The sequence below is a fragment of the Ptychodera flava genome (assembly GCF_041260155.1).
Source record: "Ptychodera flava strain L36383 chromosome 3 unlocalized genomic scaffold, AS_Pfla_20210202 Scaffold_25__1_contigs__length_14229661_pilon, whole genome shotgun sequence".
In the NCBI taxonomy this organism is placed as follows: domain Eukaryota; kingdom Metazoa; phylum Hemichordata; class Enteropneusta; family Ptychoderidae; genus Ptychodera; species Ptychodera flava.
In genome coordinates this window covers 11,007,424-11,025,914 of record NW_027248279.1, presented here as the reverse complement: position 1 = coordinate 11,025,914, position 18,491 = coordinate 11,007,424, and the positions used below count along the sequence as shown (strand labels likewise).

The window sequence follows — 18,491 nt, the reverse complement described above, 5'->3', positions numbered from 1 at the left end:
CAGATCATGTTTTTTGTTATTTTCCCACAAATGCTTGTATTGGTAGGTTTTAGTGTGGTAACATATGTAAAACTTTAGGTGTTCAAATACTTGTTGCTGAGGAACATTTAACAGACCTTTGGCTGCCCCCAACTGTGATTTGTCCTCGATTGTTATCCACGAGCCACTTGATTATTATAGGATTGTAATTTATGAGTCGCTGTTGATACCTCTAGTTCAACTGTCGCTCTAAATTTTGTCTGGCGTATCGAGGTAAGAGATCAATGTGAATCTTCTATGAAATTGTGTGAATATATTGTATATGTCCGTTGTGACATTGTCATGTCAATGACGTGGTGCCTTTATACATCAATGTATCATTTTTGAATGTTACTGTATTCACTGTAGATACACCAGGACATGTTCCTGCGAAGCTGACGTCGTACATATGTATATAACAGATCTCCGCATGTTCTTGTCTTCTGCTATAGTGTTCAGCGACTCGTCCGTCACACAGTTGTACGATACTGAATATTTTGTCAGCATTGGCCAAGAAACCCTCTTCTTGCTTGTTTCTTTTCTTGTAGTCATTCTAAGGAGTATGTCAAAGATCAAAATAAAATATTCCTTGATATGGATTGTTATTTCCTGTATAATGGTGTTCATGATTCTTCATCTCATCCTAGAACAAACGAAATTCGGCATCCCATTTGTACAAGGTGAGAATATACACAATTGTAACTCCAAAATTGACTGTCCATGACATCAGTGCTTTTATATATTTCATTGTCCTTTTTTTCCCTTTCACGTATCAACAATAAAGGTTACATCTGGTCATCAAAAATGACTTCTTCTTCATGCGATCAAATTCCATATTTGCCGATTGTAAGACCATCAAAAATATTTTTCACATCAGACTAGTCCCAACTCATAGTGCTGTAGTTTGGCATCTTGATGTGACTTGTAACTGTTTCATGTTAAGGAAATATATCATGTTATTTTTATTCCGCAATTATTTTATTTGAAAAAAAAAACAAATAATAAAAATGACAGTGGTCACTAACTTGTTCTGATCAGCAACCTTGATGTTCATATTGCTGTGTGCAAGCTTTGCCACGGCGTGTTGTCTTTTTCGTAATATCGTGTTGGAATTTAGACCACGGAGGTTTCATATCCTCTGACCTGATAAATTGTACAGTTTATTAAACTTTATGTAGAACGGCACTATGAGAAAGTACGAGTACAACTCTCTATCCTGATATATATAGAATAACTGAGAAATATGATGATAATTTTTATGAGTAAGGTGAGCTGCGGCAGATGTTATTTGGATCTCCAAAATTTGAGTTTAACATTGACCAAAGACAACAAAATATAAAATACGTCACTTAAAGGTATCTTAATAAGTAACAATGTCAAAGACACAATACTCGATGTAAAAAAAGACGCCATTAAATAAATACCTACAGAGACATGAATGAAGCGTGTCGCCTGATTTCTCTCTATTCATCCAGAAACCTTACCCTGATTCGGTTTCGACATGCGTAAAGGACCCATCAAGACGTATGTAAGATTAGACAAATTATACAGATTAGACAAAATCCAGCCTAAAGTAATGAGTGATGATATCAGTTTTTGAATTTTAAGAATATTTTCTTGTCGCCTTATCGCAGAACTACCAACATGCAAACTTATCTTAAGGACTAACCAGCAAACACGTTGGAAAGATGGCCTACCTTTGAGTCTTTTGATGGCCATGCATGTTTCTATGGCGACTTCCAGTGATTTGATGTTGTCAACTGTAAACCACACCATGAACAGTTTGCATCTGGTAATCCAGAACTTCCTTAACCCACAGAACTCCACCATACTGGTTGTATTGTCTGCCTTCAGTTCAAACCGACGTTCTGGAAGTAAAAAAGTGCTTTTCGCATAAATGACAGGATGATAGCGTCAATATTAAAGCAAACAATTCATGACATAATATTTATCAGATATCACCGATCGAAAATTGCAATGATCACTGTTGTTGATATATTGTGTAGATCAAGAAGATCAAGGCTTCAACAAGTTTTTAAAATCTTGCAGCAAATGTTTAAATGTTTAAATTAATGTTTAAATTAGCTTTAATTTGTATGGCGATGTTACCGTCCATGTACAGTCTCATGATGCATAAATTTCGAATTCCCTATTCTATGTCACGTGAACTAGTTCTCGAGAAGACTCATATTGTTATTCATAACACTACCAGATATATTTAGGCTTCTATGTAATCATATATATTAATACAAGTCTTTGCGTGTATACAAATACACAACTATATTGCACTAAATGTGTACTTGGAGATAAATGGATATGACAGGATATACATGTATCGTACATGATGTATATTTCTATCAGTCTGGACAATGTGGAGAATTTCAGGAAACGAAAGTTCTGAAATTTGTTAATTTTGGAGTGAATGTCCTCTATTATTTCGCAAGACTGGAAACTTTCGAAATAACGGTCAAATTGTCTTTATAACAGATATCTGTCTCTTATACCTGTTTTTTTTTTTTTTTTTTTTTTTTTTTTGACGTAAAGACTTTCAACCGACTATTTGTAGCTTTATTTGATAATTAAGGTTCTGAATATTCATCTTTGACATCTGTAACTGATGTCTTCTGTGCTGCTACATTTTAATGACTGATAATTCGAAGTTCAAAAAATACGATCTTACCTTTGAGGTTTTTTAACCAGAGCGCATGCGTAGATGGCGTCGCCCAGTGATTTCAAATCATTCAGTGCGAAAACAATCATGAAATATTTCAATTTATTGATCCAGGATTTCTTCATTCAAGAAATTCTTCACTTCCAGCTGTGTCAACAATCTCGACTTCGAACCATCTTCTATTATAGACATTAAATGACGTGTGTGAACGAAAAATCGTTAAAAGGGCGCTCGCGCTCTTTAAGAGACAAAATGATGCCGCCAAATTACACGTGATAACCATGTGACTTTAATACGATTTGTGGTGAACCATTACATTTTCAGTCGTACGCTTTGGGGAACGGTATGGTTCACGGCAGGAATTAGACTGGAATCAGAGTAGAAGTGTTGTGACATTGAATTTGAATTAGCTAAAACAACAATCGCTATAACTGTTGATGATGTTTTCATCGTTTTTGTTCCAGAGCATATTTTGTCGTTCCACTCCCTAAGACATGTCGAAAACAAAGCATTACCACTACGTACACACAGCAGGCCGTGTACAATTTGCAATGATATCGTCAAAAGATAAATTCTGGTCCGGAATAGACTTTTATTTTCAACAATGACTGTTTAACTATTGAACAAGGAAAGTTCCTACAAAACGAACAAGAATAATGACAGATACATCAATAGGTACAGCTAATGCAGATTTAATTAGTTAATGATGTTATCGCAGAAAATGAATGATAGAAATATTCTGCGAACATCAGTGATCTTCTCCCAGCCCTATATTCCCATTTGTACATTCGGTTCATCCACAAAAAAGACCTTTAACATCAATAACCTACAAAACAATCACCTATGGTGGCCGAGCATTTTCATACGTCACTTAAACTATTGAACGCTCTACCACCAGACAACAGAGAATCCCCATACTTGGACACTTTCAACAGAAAACTGAAAACGCACATGTTCTCCAGAGCAACAAAAACACTGTTTTGGGGTTTTGGTGCTATATACACTTTGCTGATTGATGAATAACTGATTGATTGATTGATTGATTGATTGAAATACTGTGGAATATAAGGGTACAGGAAATCGACAAGTGCGGGGCGAAAGTGAGGCCCTCACAATCGAAGTGCGAGCGAATGTAAGGGCTTGAAGTGAGGGCTCTCACTGCGAGCGATAGTGAGGCTGTGAATTTCACCTTGATCTATTAAAACTTACGCTCAAAGTCACTACTCCTGTTTCACTCCTAAAACCGCGCCGATACAACCCCCAGGAAAGTACAAGGCTGCGGCGCAATGCTGTGTATGAGTGAATAGCTGAGGGTACGTAACACCTGTGATAATAGCCATGTACATACGGCACGGCATATACTGACCTGTTCCACTTACGTCTTTTTCATAAATTTTTTTCACGTTTTGTATCACGACGCTTCCGATATAAGAGATATCGTTTTTCATTATTAAAACATGCAACCCATGCGAGCAACAATTCTAACGTCCACGACGTTCGACTGGACAATGTTGACTCCAATCAACGTTCACGGATACTAGGCACGTGTATTCCGTAGACCTTGAATACAGGATCACAGTCTATTAGTTCGCAGCGTGATAGTTTAACGGCGTGTACATGTACATTTATACTGTTTATCGGACGACGCCGCGACATTACTGTGGGATATTTACAGCTACTAGACTATACAGTATCGAAATACGATTGTTTTTGTCATATCTTTAAGTTCGTAAAATCCCCGATATATATATATATATATATATATATATATATATATATATATATATATATATATATATATATATATATATATATATATATATATATATATATATATATATATATATTGACAAGTCTACGACATCGTCAGGTATGGAACTGGAGTCGAACTAAGGAAGTTGGGCTTGCGGTGGTTAATTTCAGATGGCCTATATATCGGATATTTACGTATAGGATAAAGCCCGAGTATACGAGGGCTCTTCTGGTATATAAAGTCCAACCCAATGATAAAATGTCGAGGCCGCAGGCCGAGACATTTTATCGTAGGGTTGGACTTTATATACCAGAAGAGCCCGAGTACGAGGGTTTTATCCAACTTAAAAACTATCGCCCCTAACTGATATATTTTCGTTTTCAATGTGTTTACGTCAACCGTCCCCTTTGTCAATGTAACATGTTTAGGATATGAATTAAAACTTTTATTTGTGAAATAGCCTTCCAGTGTAATGGAACATCCTATAAATGCCCTAGGGCACATTATATAAATGCCCTAGGGCACAGCAGATTTTGTGTTGCAGCTGGTTTCCGCTGTGTTATTTGAATATTAAAACGTACCAGATGTCTACAGAATATGACATGTTCACTTTTGATTGGACAGTACTTTACTACGGCGCTGTCATTCGTTTCTGGAATTTGGTGACCAAGGCTTTACGAGTAGATAAAACACCCTGAATTGAGCACTCTGATTGGTCAATCAACAGTAGATAGTTTTTAACTACAATTAGACAAGTCTAGTATCGTCAAGTATCGAAGTAAGAGGGAGTTAGAGTCGTACTGAGGAAGACGGGCTTGCTGTGGTTAAATCTTCGATAGTTACTGGATATTTCAATTCATCCGCACTTTGACAATTCTAGTGTCGTCTCGTATCGAAGTTCGAGTCGGATGAAATATAGCGGTGTTCGCGTTTTGAGTTTGACATTGAACATGCTAGGAATAAAAGAGGAGTGACGACAGATACCACATTTGATACCCGAAATTGACGTTAACACTGAGCGGTGACCATGAAAGACAATAGAGGGGGAACTGTCAAATGGTTAAATCCATGAAATATCGACAAAATAAAACATCGAAATGGCTAGACTTCACGGAGAGAGAGAGAGAGATGGGGAGTTACACCGTCTGGAACTGATTGTGTGGTCTTTCGGATATGGCTTCGGTTTGGACATTGGCATTGCAAAGATATCGAAAATGTAAAGATACTTTCCTGAAATTTGACTAACTTTATAGCAAGAGAAGAACAAAACCACAAGTGTTGAAGTTACTCTTCAGATGTTGGTTGCACAAGTTTGCTATAAAAATAGACTATATATACTCAAAGAAAATGATCTCCATAGTCTTCTGTTACAAAACAATAATCTTATGTTCTTTAACACCACGTTTCTAATGATCGGTGATGTCATTTTTTATTTTTATAAACATAGATCTACGCACCTAAACGCCTTGTCTTATCTTGCCTGCCTGTCACGGAGTTTAATACTTTTTGTTTCCCAGCATACAATGTCAACTTATGAGTCGTTCATCGAGAGGCCGGTGGTGAAGTGTCACAGATGGCTCCGCTTGCAGTCGCGACCACTAGGACATAACACCCAAATTAGATTTGTTTGAGATTTTTGTAAAGTACAGCATATAACTACTGAATTATGAATTTGTTGACCTCATAAAATGTCACCGTTCATGCTTTGAAGCAGTCTCCACATAACAAACATGTCTCACGTTCATCGTCGTCCTTTTTGTTAATTGGCCCGTTAAATTAATTCGGCGGTGGTAATTTTCTGAGAGCCTTTCAATCCGTAAAAAATCACAGATAACCAGCTTATCTGATATGCATTTTGCCGTGTTCAGTTTTGATGAAAAAAAGCAAATACTGGTAACAAACTGTACTTTATAATAATAATAATATGGTTTATTGCTCTAGAAGGCCACCGGCCCAAATCGCATACATCACAAAATATACAGAAAATAAGTTACAGTAAACAGACACAGAGATAAATAAATCATTGATAAACAAAAGAAGAAAGGAAATACAATACTTCAAAAATACTCTTTTCTCAAATTAAAAGCTTTGTACACAAATATAGCAAGGTTTGAAATTATAACTTTGTTATCAGATGACATAAGAGAATAAAATTTTTCAATTGAAGGTTGTCTATATGACCAGACTGGTAAATAGGATTCTAGGGTGGGTTGACGTTATGAGCGTGAAATCAATGTGATGAGGGACCGTGGATAAGTATTGAACATGTGTGTTTACGGTAGCTGAGTTCTCTTCTTGGAGGGTCGTTTAGTCAGGTTTTTGAAGGTTTACTCGGTTTCTTCAGAGAAAACATCGGAAGTCGACCATGCAGATATATTTGCGATCGGAACTGTCGATTCTTTATTTTCCGTCTTTTGGAAGTCATACAGTATGTAATCGTAGTGGGCTAGTGTAAATAAGGCTAGTAGCAAAATCAATGGGCATCGAACCAAATAGAGAACCGCAATGACTAAATAGCAAAGCTAACTCAGGGACGGTTTCCCAGCCAGACCAGTTGATGATAAATGCTCTACCCTGTTTCAATATCAAATTGCAAATGCAATTCTCGGAGAAAAAAGAGAAGTAGTTAAGAGAAATTACAGATTAAATTTAATCTCGAAAAAGAGAGAAAACTATGCATGAAAACTTGAAAGTCGCTGCAGTCACCAGTGAAATTCATCGACTGGCATTAAGACTATGCTGTGACTTATGAAATCGCCCGTGGCTATCGAGAAAACGAACGTCCATCGCCATTACGACGTCGAGTTGGCTCGTGACTGACTCAGCATGTCGGCCGGCTATGGCGGATATGACATCAAACAGACTCTACTATTATGGAACCGGGGCCATATATTAAAAATACTGAAAAAAATACGGTTTTACCCCTTTCATGTGATGTTGACTATATAAGATCCATCACAGATCAACTTGCATATGTTTAATATCGGGATTTCATACGATGAAATGCAGTGTCTGTTTCCTGCAGATGATTTTCCTCCTTGGTTTCATCACTGCTCTTCACTCTTTCTGTTTAGATGATCATTTCCATCTTGATGTTTTATCAGTGAATACAATATGATTGTTTAATCTCTGTAACAATCTCATTGACCCTTGCAAATGCTGAACTGTTAAAATGTAATTCTATAAGGACTCGATTGATCTTCAAAATCTTTCCCTAGAAAATTCCATATTAACGGAATCACTAATATTTATGAAATATAAACAGTGCAGATAAATCGTTATTTACACGAATCTTGTTTAATACTGTTTTCCGCAAAACCATGTTTTGGAAATTTTTGAAACTGCCGTTATATTAAGCGACTACGATTATTTTGCCATACGACGATAATGTAAGATTACTCCGGATCCGAGGTTTCGGGATCACAGAACTTCCATGATTCCAGTCAAATGGCTGTTCTCGAAAGCAGTTACTGGCTGCATGGCCTAGCATCGCGTACTCACCGTAATGTACGCAATAGCCTTCCAGTAAAGCGACAGTCTGCTGAACTTTATACTTAATTTACTCTGTTTTGATATTTATATGCCAACAGACTTTGAGCAAGTCTACATCTGCTACAATATCATATACAATGTGTCCGCCATGAAAAAAGAGGGATTCAAATGTAAAACGCACCCACATGTACACTACAATGCCAAGAGTGAATATCAACCTTCAGAGGGCAATGAAATGATCTTTCACCGTGTGCGGCATATAATACATTGGCGAAACCTCATGAGAGGTGCTAAGGTTAGCATTTCGATCAAAAAAGTTGGTCTCATTCTTGGCAAAATACGCGAGAGTAGAGATTTTTGCCGCCAGGTATAACTAAGGTATGACACTCCTTGTGATAGTTGACCGCACAACTTGATGGAGCCAGTGGACCCTAGTCACTATTAAGGTAGTAATAACAGACTACAGAGAATGTGAAACGGTTCTCCTAAAAACTCACGATGACAGTAAAACGGACCTCCAGGACAATGTCACTATCAGGATTGCTGTCAAATATTTTATTATTTAAATTCATATCTTAACATCGGGCACTTTTAGGAATGTAAGAGAATTCGAGAAGTTAAACTTTCAGAAAATGCAAATTTCACACTTTTATTTGTCTGTTTTCAACGTAGCGCATTAATTATCAAGCAGATGAACTTATCGCGTGCCCTGAGGCCGCTGAGAGCGGTCGTCACGCTTGTGTGCATGGACCGTTTGGTGTTCCCTTTAATGTTATGTCGCCCTCTACGCTAATGTGCTGAATATGGCATTGTACCTGCAGTGTATGGAAATATAAAAAATGATTTTAAGAGGTTATTCAAATTTACTGTCACAAGATCCTTATTTAAACAATTATAAAATAACACAAAACAGCATTTGCCAATATCTATAGACTTTCAGAAAATATATACTTTGATGGGATTATGACCTAAATTTTCTACAGGGAGTTCATTAATTGGAAGTGTTCAATATTTTTCTTGTGACTTAATCCTCCCTTTTCAATTGACGCGAGTCATTTACAAGTTGGTGGGCTTCGTGGACAAAATAATGTGCACAAATATGTCTGGCGTTCATCTTCATATCGGATGACGTGAAGAAAAATAATTGCGTTCTGCACGGACTACAAGGAAAAAGCGCACACCGACAGGTTTAACTATATTACTGTCATTGGGAAGATGTTACAACAGAACATCGAAATCGTCCAATTAATAATGTTTGTACATTCATGTCAGTTTGGGGGAACAGGAGATTGAAAGGAACATGGATGTCATTCACACCAACCTCTAAGGAAAAAAATTAAACAGTTGAAGTTACGCTTAGGGAATTCAGAGTCAATAAACAAGCGATAAAAATGTATTCCAGGTCAAGAAATGGCAAATGCAAGAAATTCAAGTAAAGGCAGATGTTGTATCCTTTCATAGAGTTTCTAACCGTTATGGGATCAGTGAGATATCTCGGGGCGACTAACTCTAACATCTGCTTTGGTCTTTGGGGAAATTTTGCTTTCCAACGTCATGTCGTCTTATTGAAATCGAAATGTTTCAATATTCATTGTGATATTGCAAAAAAAAATACTCTATGTTGCATTTTTATTCGTCACGAATTCAAAAATAAAGTGAAACAAACGATTTCGTGTTTGATACATTTAATGCAAGAATTACATCACAGAATATGAAAGTGTACATTGTGACTTACATTGCGTGGAAGTGGGATATGTTTTTTCAGTTTACAGTGATTGACAACAGTTTCAGTAGCAATCGAAATGGAACATCTTCATAATTGCGCAATTCATTTACACATGTATAAGTCAGTAATCGTTAAATGTTGGTGACAGAAAAAAGTGAACAAATCTTCACGCTGATCCTGGATACAAATGAAAGTTTGTATAAAATATACATATCTATTTCCGGGATGATAAGACTGTATACTATGAACTATAATGAAATGAAGCACACACGGTTTCAAGCCTTTGAATAGAAAACTGAAAATTACAGTCCAAGCAAGAATTTCTAGTTTTAATACTGACAATGCAATGCACTGCAAATTTATCAATGAATATATACCGTTCCATCTGCCCTTGGAAAACGTTAAGACAACGATAAATTAATCATCAGCATAAAGATATTACACATGTACGACTCAAGTTTATGACTGCTTAAATGAGTGTCACAAAAATTATACTGCGCTAGCTTTTGCTTATTTTATGACAATCCGGGCATAAATGACCGAAAAGAAATGAATTGCGACATACGAACAAAACTTTATACTTCAAGTTCTTTTAGAGAACCTTGCCCTATTTTAAGAGTACAGGAAATACAATATAACGCATTACATATCTACTATTTTCCTCTACAATGCATTGACATTGCAAGCCATATGTACTTTAAGACCGAAAACGTCAAAGAGAAGACTTTCGGTAAATCAATTACAACAGCTTTTGCTTTCCCAAAACCAGTTTTATTCTTTTTAAAATATATCTGAGTAACATATTTTAAAGCAAAACTATCTTTTGTTCATATTTCTGGAAATTTTAGTGTTTGCTGCATCCGTATTTTACTTTGTGAAGCCACAGTCTTCCTATAAGAAACTGCGGATGTAAATTTCCTACGATGAGCGTCACAGCGCCCTCTTTCAAAAGAATCTCATGATTTGCCAGAGGAGGCGCTGTCACGAAATCCGACTTCACATGGGCTTCACAAGTTTTCATGGCCGGCCATCCCAGCTGGCCATCACTTGCTCACTGTCAGATCATGGACAGTTTGGAATTTACCATCGCGATCGGATGGAAATATTTGTTGCATATTATGCAGGAGTTATCACAGGATATACAGGTAATGTTTTACAAGTACATTTCACTGACAAATCAACAGTACGGTACTGTTGATGTACCGGTCGTTTGTCTCTGGTGTAATTGAGATCTGATGGTTTGTCAGGACAGTCCAATACACAATCTCATCAAAATATTCCATTGTTGTGAGTTTGGAAAATTATAAATCGCCGGTTTTTGTTTTCAGTGAAACCGTGCAATCAATACAAAGTACGGAAATCAATTTTAAGTCCGAAAACCATTTTGAGAATTTTAATGATTGAATTTTAAACACTGCATTTTCAAGAATCAATTGATTGTTTTCATTCATTCATTATGATTCATCAAAAGTTACTCATATTTTGTTCACAAAAAATTCTCATCATGGATTCTGGTCACTATAGGCAAGTCTAGCGACTCATACACAATAAAATTTTAGCCCACACTTGATGTCTAAATTTTGTAATCCTACCAAAAATTGAGAAATTCTTATCATGACCAACTTTACTTGGCATTCCAGTGACGTCACCAATTCAAACTGCTCATTGCAATCAATGCATTTATGAAAATGTCAGAAATTTTTCACCCAAATTTTTCAAACTTGGTTTTCAACCACCATAAACTTGTCCATCGAGTTGTGAACAAGAAATTTTTAGCCCACACTTGATGTCTAACATTTCTGGATTTTGAGAAAAATGGAGAAAACCTACTGACCTACTTTACTTGAAGTCAACAAAACAATCGATGACGTCACCGATGCAGACCGTCCATTGCTTTCAATGCATTTTCAAAAAATTCCAGAATTTTTCACCAAAATTTTCACAATTCTTATCCAGATGCACAGGAAGTTCTGTGTCGAGTTGAGGACAAGAGATTTTTAGTCCAAACTTGGGGTGTAGGATGTGAAAAATGTGTTAAAAATGGTAATATTTTGATGAGATTGTAATGCATATCTATGTTGATACAGACTGAGAGTATACTCTGATTTGGTCGACGGACCGATACGACCCTGTGAGAGCAATTGTTGTTGTGATGTCATCATTGACTGCAATGAACTCTGGGTCATACTCATCACCTTCAAATAATACACAATCCAATTGTCCATCAGATCTCAGTTTACAATGCCAGCACTCCCCCATTTACCAATATAAATATTGCCGTGTGAATCGACACCCAAGCCTAGTGGAGACTTTAACTCATCATTGCGATATGAATTCAGAAAATTCAAATCAGAATCTAAAACATGAATGACATCTTTGCCTCTATCTGACACTAAGAGATGATTGTTGCTAGTAGCCATTACAGAGTATGGATCAATGAATTGATCACTGACTCTCGCAACAAGTTTTCCATCTTTGATGTTGTATTTGATCAAACTTTTACCTTTGCTGTCAGTGACAAAAATAAATGCTGCCATTACAGTAATGCTCCTAACCTCAATGTCTGCACTTTGGGGAATAATTTGAATAATTTTTTTATTTTGGTCACAAATAATTATTTGGTTATTACCGATGTCAGTGATAAAGAAGTGACCATCAGGGGATATGGCCACAGCATATGGCTTGAATTTTTTGTCAAACTGACCATCAAATCTGATAATTTCTATGACCACCTTATTCTTATTGAGTATTTGTATGCGATGGTTTTCTGTGTCACAGATCACAAGCTGATCTCCATGCCATGCCAGACCTTCTGGATAATTAAACTGTCCTGGCTCTGTACCAGACTCCACACTGCCCAATACCTGCAATGTCCACTCAGAACCTGAGGAGTAACAAAGAGTTTAAAGGTCAACCTAAATGTAAACAATACTGCAGGTAAGTTTTCACTTCTCTATTTTTTGAAATTTATTGTTGTTAAGATTATTTTCTGTACTACAGGAGTCAAAGATTATATCCATAATTTATTAAAATGTTACTGCCATTTTACCTGTGAAGTACAGAACAATTTTAATGTCAACCTCAATGTAAGCAAAACTATTACAGGTAGGTTTTAACTTCTTTTTGGGAGTTTATCATTGCAATTTTACCATGACAGTAAATATAAAGTTTATTGTTTCACTTAGTTGTCATACAGGGATATTCTTTGATGAAGCCTATTATGTCAACTGTGGCCAGTCTTTGGTTTTGTTGAATATCATAACGCTGTTTGAAAATACTTACATTTTAAAATGTGTGGAGTTTGCTCAAAGTGTATTTTAGTATGCTTCTCAGAGTCACAAACTCAAACCAAACCATTTTATGATTTATTATTGGTCTATAATTTTTGTGTATTCATTTCAAAAGAAAACATAAAAATGTCAATAGAGAATTGAATTTTAGTGCCTTGTTTTTGTTGAGTCACATAGAGAGGAACCGTGAATTTAAAATTATTTTATGTATTTTCCTTCTTGATTCAAAACATAGCTCTCTTAACTGTAAAAAAGAATAATTGAACATAATGTATGGGCAAAGTGCAAGTTGTACATAGTGCAATCACCAAACCAAAAATTGAAATTCATCTTTGCAATTTGAAGTATTCTCATTTCTTTGTTTTATTGAGTCTTTTTTAACTTCTTCGTCACAGTAAGGGACATCTTATTTTAAAACTCTGACCAAGCATTGTATCTCAGGCTTCACAGTCAAAATTTTAAATGTTTTCTGTGATGGTCTTTGTCAAAGTCTTTGGGATCATGACGATGGAAAAATATTATTTATAGATTTTTACCCATGGCCCTATAAAATGGCATTCACTTGGAATTTCAAATCTTCAATGAGCAGCCCTTGCAACCTTTGAATTCTATTCATAATTATGTGTCTTGTATTAATGTATGAGTTCATTTTCTAAAAGCGCACATACCAAGAAATACACTGGATATGTACTGAACGTGGTGTCAGACCACTGAAAGTACTTTGGTGGGTCAGTGAAAATTTTAGTTTGGTTTACCTCAACATAACGAAATTCAGGTTTATTATCTGTATACATAACCTTCTTTTTCACACTTATTTTGACCTCCATTACCAATTTGGCGTTGTCAAAATATTTTTGTTTCATCAGACAATATTTATAATGATTTCAGACTGGCCGCTATGGTATCTGTAATATTGCAATTCTGTGCAATACATTTTGCAGTACAGAGTTTTCCAATGAATGTTAACAAAATTCATGACAACTGGGAATGACTCTTGTTTCTGTAAAACCTTAAAAATCATCCATGTTGTTTGAGATCATCTTGACAGTTGAGAAATACCAACACAGCATGTACATCAAAGGAATCACAATGATCAGTCTGACTTGTATTCTAAAAAACATCTCAGTTTAAATCTGACATCAGTTCTTTGTTATTCAGGTCAATCATAGAACTCATCAATTCAGTCTATTGTTCTTCTGTACTTGACATTGATTTTACAAGAAGTTGAATTTTCGTATAATGTAGCAATTTAACTAAATATCCTGCATAGCGGCATGTAGATACAAAATTAAGATTTGTGATACAGATCTAGTTTGAACAGATCTAGTTTGAAAGTCCACAGAGTGAGGCCCCCATTACAGGATACACTACAGTATAAGTTATTGCAGGACTCAAATTTGCACTTTGGACAGCCAGAGTTAAACTTGTAGTATTATCTCTCTTGGCGAATTATGAATGTATTCAATATGCAATCACACTATCATGAGATGAATTAAATTTCTGTTGGAATGACAGCTCATATTGAAAATTTGATAGCTCAGTCAATTTTGAAACATGATATACATCAATTTGGAGCTGGCATTGACTTTGGAAGCTCTTGTTATGAGTGTAGTTTAAGTAGCAGAATTTAGCATGAATTGACTGGAATGACAGTTCATATTAAAAACTTCAGCTCAGCAAAGTTATTCTTGAAACATGATGTGTATTGATTTCTGGTCTGTATTGACTGTTGCACCCCCTGTTATCAGTGTAGTTGAAGAAGAAGAATTTAGCATGCACTGTTTCAATGGATGTCTATTGAAGACACAAATGACATTGTGTTTACTGTTTTGATGTTTATTTTGAGCTTTGATGTTTTCAAATCTCAATACTAACTATACTTTTACCAATAATCCTAATCTTATGGATTGTGTTTTACGCTTGCATGTCATTGTAAATAAATAAATAAATAAATAAATAAATAAATAAATAAATAAATAAATAAATAAATTTTGATGTATTTGTATTAAAAGGGCCAGTAGCTGAAACTGTTGGTGACTTTGCCTGTCTTTTTGTTTAGGGATTTACACCTGAGAAGGTTAAAGTTATCTATACCGTAGTCTTATTGTTTATCTCCAAAACACATGTTGAGATACATGGTATTCCACACCTCAACTCAGCTGATATAATGACTTTGCCTGACTTTTGGTGAGTGATTTAGTTAAGAGAAGTTAAAGTCTGATTGTTCTCCTCCAAAAACATGTTGAGATACACAGTATTCTGCATGTCAACTCAGCTTATACATGAGTGAACTTCAAAATATTATTTTATTGTTATTTGGTGAATTCCACTCCAGTCTGGAATTCTATTTTGAACAGAAACAGTGCATTTACAATGTCCATTGATTCTGAGTTGGCAAACTATTAAAATGTTGGTGTTTTAACATGCATTAGGGGTATGGCCCAAGAAGTGATGATTGATGTACAAAACAAAACTGAAAAAACATCAAAAAGTTACAGCTACTGTCTGTTAAAGTGCCTCTCACTCTTGTAAGTGTAAAAGATTGACTTCATTTATGTTACGTTGATTCCTTAGACTTTAACCTTTTTGTTTTATTTTAATTTAGGAACAGACTGCAAACACCTTGATGTCACAATAACCAAATGATAGAGGGCGCTGTTAGCCTATCAAGTGCCGAGTAAGCAAGACCAGTCCTGTAGGGTAGGTGTTTATGTTTTATGACAAATTTGCAAAATCATAGTGTCAGGATTTTGAGACAATATGCTGATTTTATCTGAGTCTGTGTACCAATATTTCACATCTATGACAACACAGCAACATACAGGGAATCAGAAACAGAAAGATAGACCTGTTATGGTTATGACACAAACAATGGCTGGAAAATTATGCAGAAATTAATACAAATTGACTAGTGCAATTATGTTATTTCATTTTTGCCTTGCAAATCAGACAATGTAATTGTGATTTTTTTTTCATTATTCAGTGGTTCTGTTTACTACAAGAACACATACTTCATATTTTTAATGTGCATTTATTTATTTATTTATTTATTTATTTATTTATTTGTTGCAACCCTTTAATAGCAGGGGCTCACTGAAAACAATAGGAGCAGCAAATTACACTGGGCACTGGAAATGCAAATAAAAAGTCACAGAAAAAGTTACTTAGTTGCACTTAGAGAACTATGTCACAGTAATCAGCAAATTTCCTTTCTCAACCTATAATGTTTAATCAATCTTGGCATGCCTCTCACTTTATTTTTATTTATAACTGACGGTAAAATGGAGCAATTATTCATGACAAAATTCTACCAAAACCATAATAGCATACTGCTGCTGTGACTTACTGTTGTACCGGTATAGGACTTTTCACTAGCATTAACTCAGTTTTCTGTGTAGCTAAGTACAGACAATTCAGAATTGTTCTTTAAGGCTGTCAACATTTAATAATTTCACCAGTTAAACCTAAATATTAGGGGCAGGTCACCCTACAAATTGAATCTTCATGCCCTGTCAATAATGTTCTTGAGCATTGTGTGAAAAAACTTGAATAAATAAAGAAAGTGAATCAAAGTTGTTAAAAATTAGTGTCTGAGAGCATCAATTCAGATCAGTGGTAATGTGTAAAATTATATTTAGGGAAAACTGTTTCAACATTGCTCCCATCAATCAGGGTAAATGTCTTCAATGAATATAACTTTGTTGACATTATGCAGAATGTCAAATGCCAAATCAATTATGACACTGAAATTTCTTTATGTCGTAGACTCCGTTCACAAAAATGACCGCACGGGAGGGGGGGGGGGGGCTTTAATTAATGCTTTAATTAATGTCTTTTAACTTTTAATTAATGTCTTTTGACTACAGTCACACTGTTACATCGGTCACTGCATTCACCAGAACTGAGTAAGAATATACTGGAAAAATTCAGTGGTGACAATTCAAAACCAATTTCAAATGGTGATCAACTAAATGATGCAGTTTAAGCAGCACAGAAGTCACCAGCTGAACAGTTTCCTAAAATAGCTGACTTCAAGTCAACTTTATTAAGTGAATTTTTATTTCTTTCAATAGGTAACAGGAGAGATGTCCTATAACCTGTACTGTCCTGGTCAATGGGTAACTGTATACTATGAGAGGGATACTGTCAATTATTATGACGTTTTAATCACACTATACCTAAGTCATTTTTGTGCCAGGTTTGTTCATTCTTACAGATTCAAGGCAAGTCTGTCAGGGTTAACCACATTCCAGTACAGTAACCAGAGGGAGGTACAGATTGTGGCTCATAAACTGATGAGGAAGAACCATTTTCACTGTTTGATCATAAACTGATGACGAAGCACCTACATAATTGTTTTGGAAATAAAACCAAACATATTTTGACCCATTTCCAAAATGTAGATCCACAAATAGATGATGGAAACCTGAGGTAATTCAATAATGATGTTTATTGTATTTGCAGACAACCTGCACAATATGATGGATGCAAGGAATGGTGCAGACTCACAGTGTAGATATCCCGGAAGATGTTTTCCAATATGAAGATGCCAAGTGGAGTGACAGAGTGTGCAATTCATGAATAACATTCTTTGTATTTCACTTTTATCTGTTGGGAAATACATAATTGTTTCCATACACAAATATTCTGTCTTAGGTATGGCTTTAATTTAAATGGATTTTATTTAAATTGTAAATAGAAAACACATCCACATCCACACACACACACACATACACACATACAAACACACATATCACACACACATATACATATATACCAGTATATATATATATATATATATATATATATATATATATATATATATATATATATATATATATATACTGGTATACCGTACGCTCTGTGCCCAAGTTCAGAGGTTGCCATAAAGCCATTATGGTGATAACCGGGAGGGCACATTGTATACATTTTGTATATATATATATATATATATATATATATATATATATATATATATATATATATATATATATATATATATATATATATATATATATATATATATTGCTCAGTGCTAAACAGAGTGTTTTAAATAAACAAATTACTTCAAGTACATAGTAATGAAATCTATTAAGTTTCATGCATGTGCAATCCTTAGAAGTGAGGATTGCAGGATGCATGAAACTTAAGTTATAGATTTCATGACTTTGTACTTGAAGTACAATGTAATGAAGTATTTCTTTATATTTATATATATATATATATATATATATATATATATATATATATATATATATAATTTAAAAACTATCTACTGTTGATTGACAAATCAGAGTGCTCAATTCAGGGTGTTTTATTTACTTGTAAAGCCTTGGTCATCAAATTCCAGAAACGAATGACAGCGCCGTTACGGTAGTAAAGTACTGTCCAATCAAAAGTGAACATGTCATATTCTGTAGACATCTGGTACGTTTTAATATTCAAATTTGGTAACACAGCGGAAACCAGCTGCATCACAAAATCTGCTGTGCCCTAGGGCATTTATATAATGTGTTCTAGGGCATTTATAGGATGTTCTAT

General features: G+C 35.1%; 3 protein-coding genes across 4 annotated transcripts in view; all 3 read right to left on the bottom strand.

The window, feature by feature from the left end:
• The window catches only part of LOC139125244 (centrosomal protein of 63 kDa-like), a 513,301-nt gene that overhangs the window by 254,370 nt on the left and 240,440 nt on the right, over positions 1-18,491 (bottom strand). Inside the window, exon 4 of one of the 2 annotated variants that reach the window (XM_070691340.1) lies at positions 9,603-12,544. The exons of the other annotated variant lie outside the window; for it this stretch is intronic. Coding sequence (XP_070547441.1) covers positions 11,892-12,544 — 653 coding nt within the window. The 3' untranslated portion in view covers positions 9,603-11,891. Of the gene's footprint in view, positions 1-9,602; positions 12,545-18,491 lie in introns of those variants that run through there. 2 annotated transcript variants of the gene reach the window in all.
• Positions 1-18,491, bottom strand: part of LOC139125256 (angiopoietin-1-like) — a 220,411-nt gene that overhangs the window by 6,517 nt on the left and 195,403 nt on the right. The gene's annotated exons all lie outside the window — the stretch shown is intronic.
• LOC139125142 (tyrosine kinase receptor Cad96Ca-like) overlaps positions 1-18,491 on the bottom strand; it is a 213,783-nt gene that overhangs the window by 134,824 nt on the left and 60,468 nt on the right. The gene's annotated exons all lie outside the window — the stretch shown is intronic.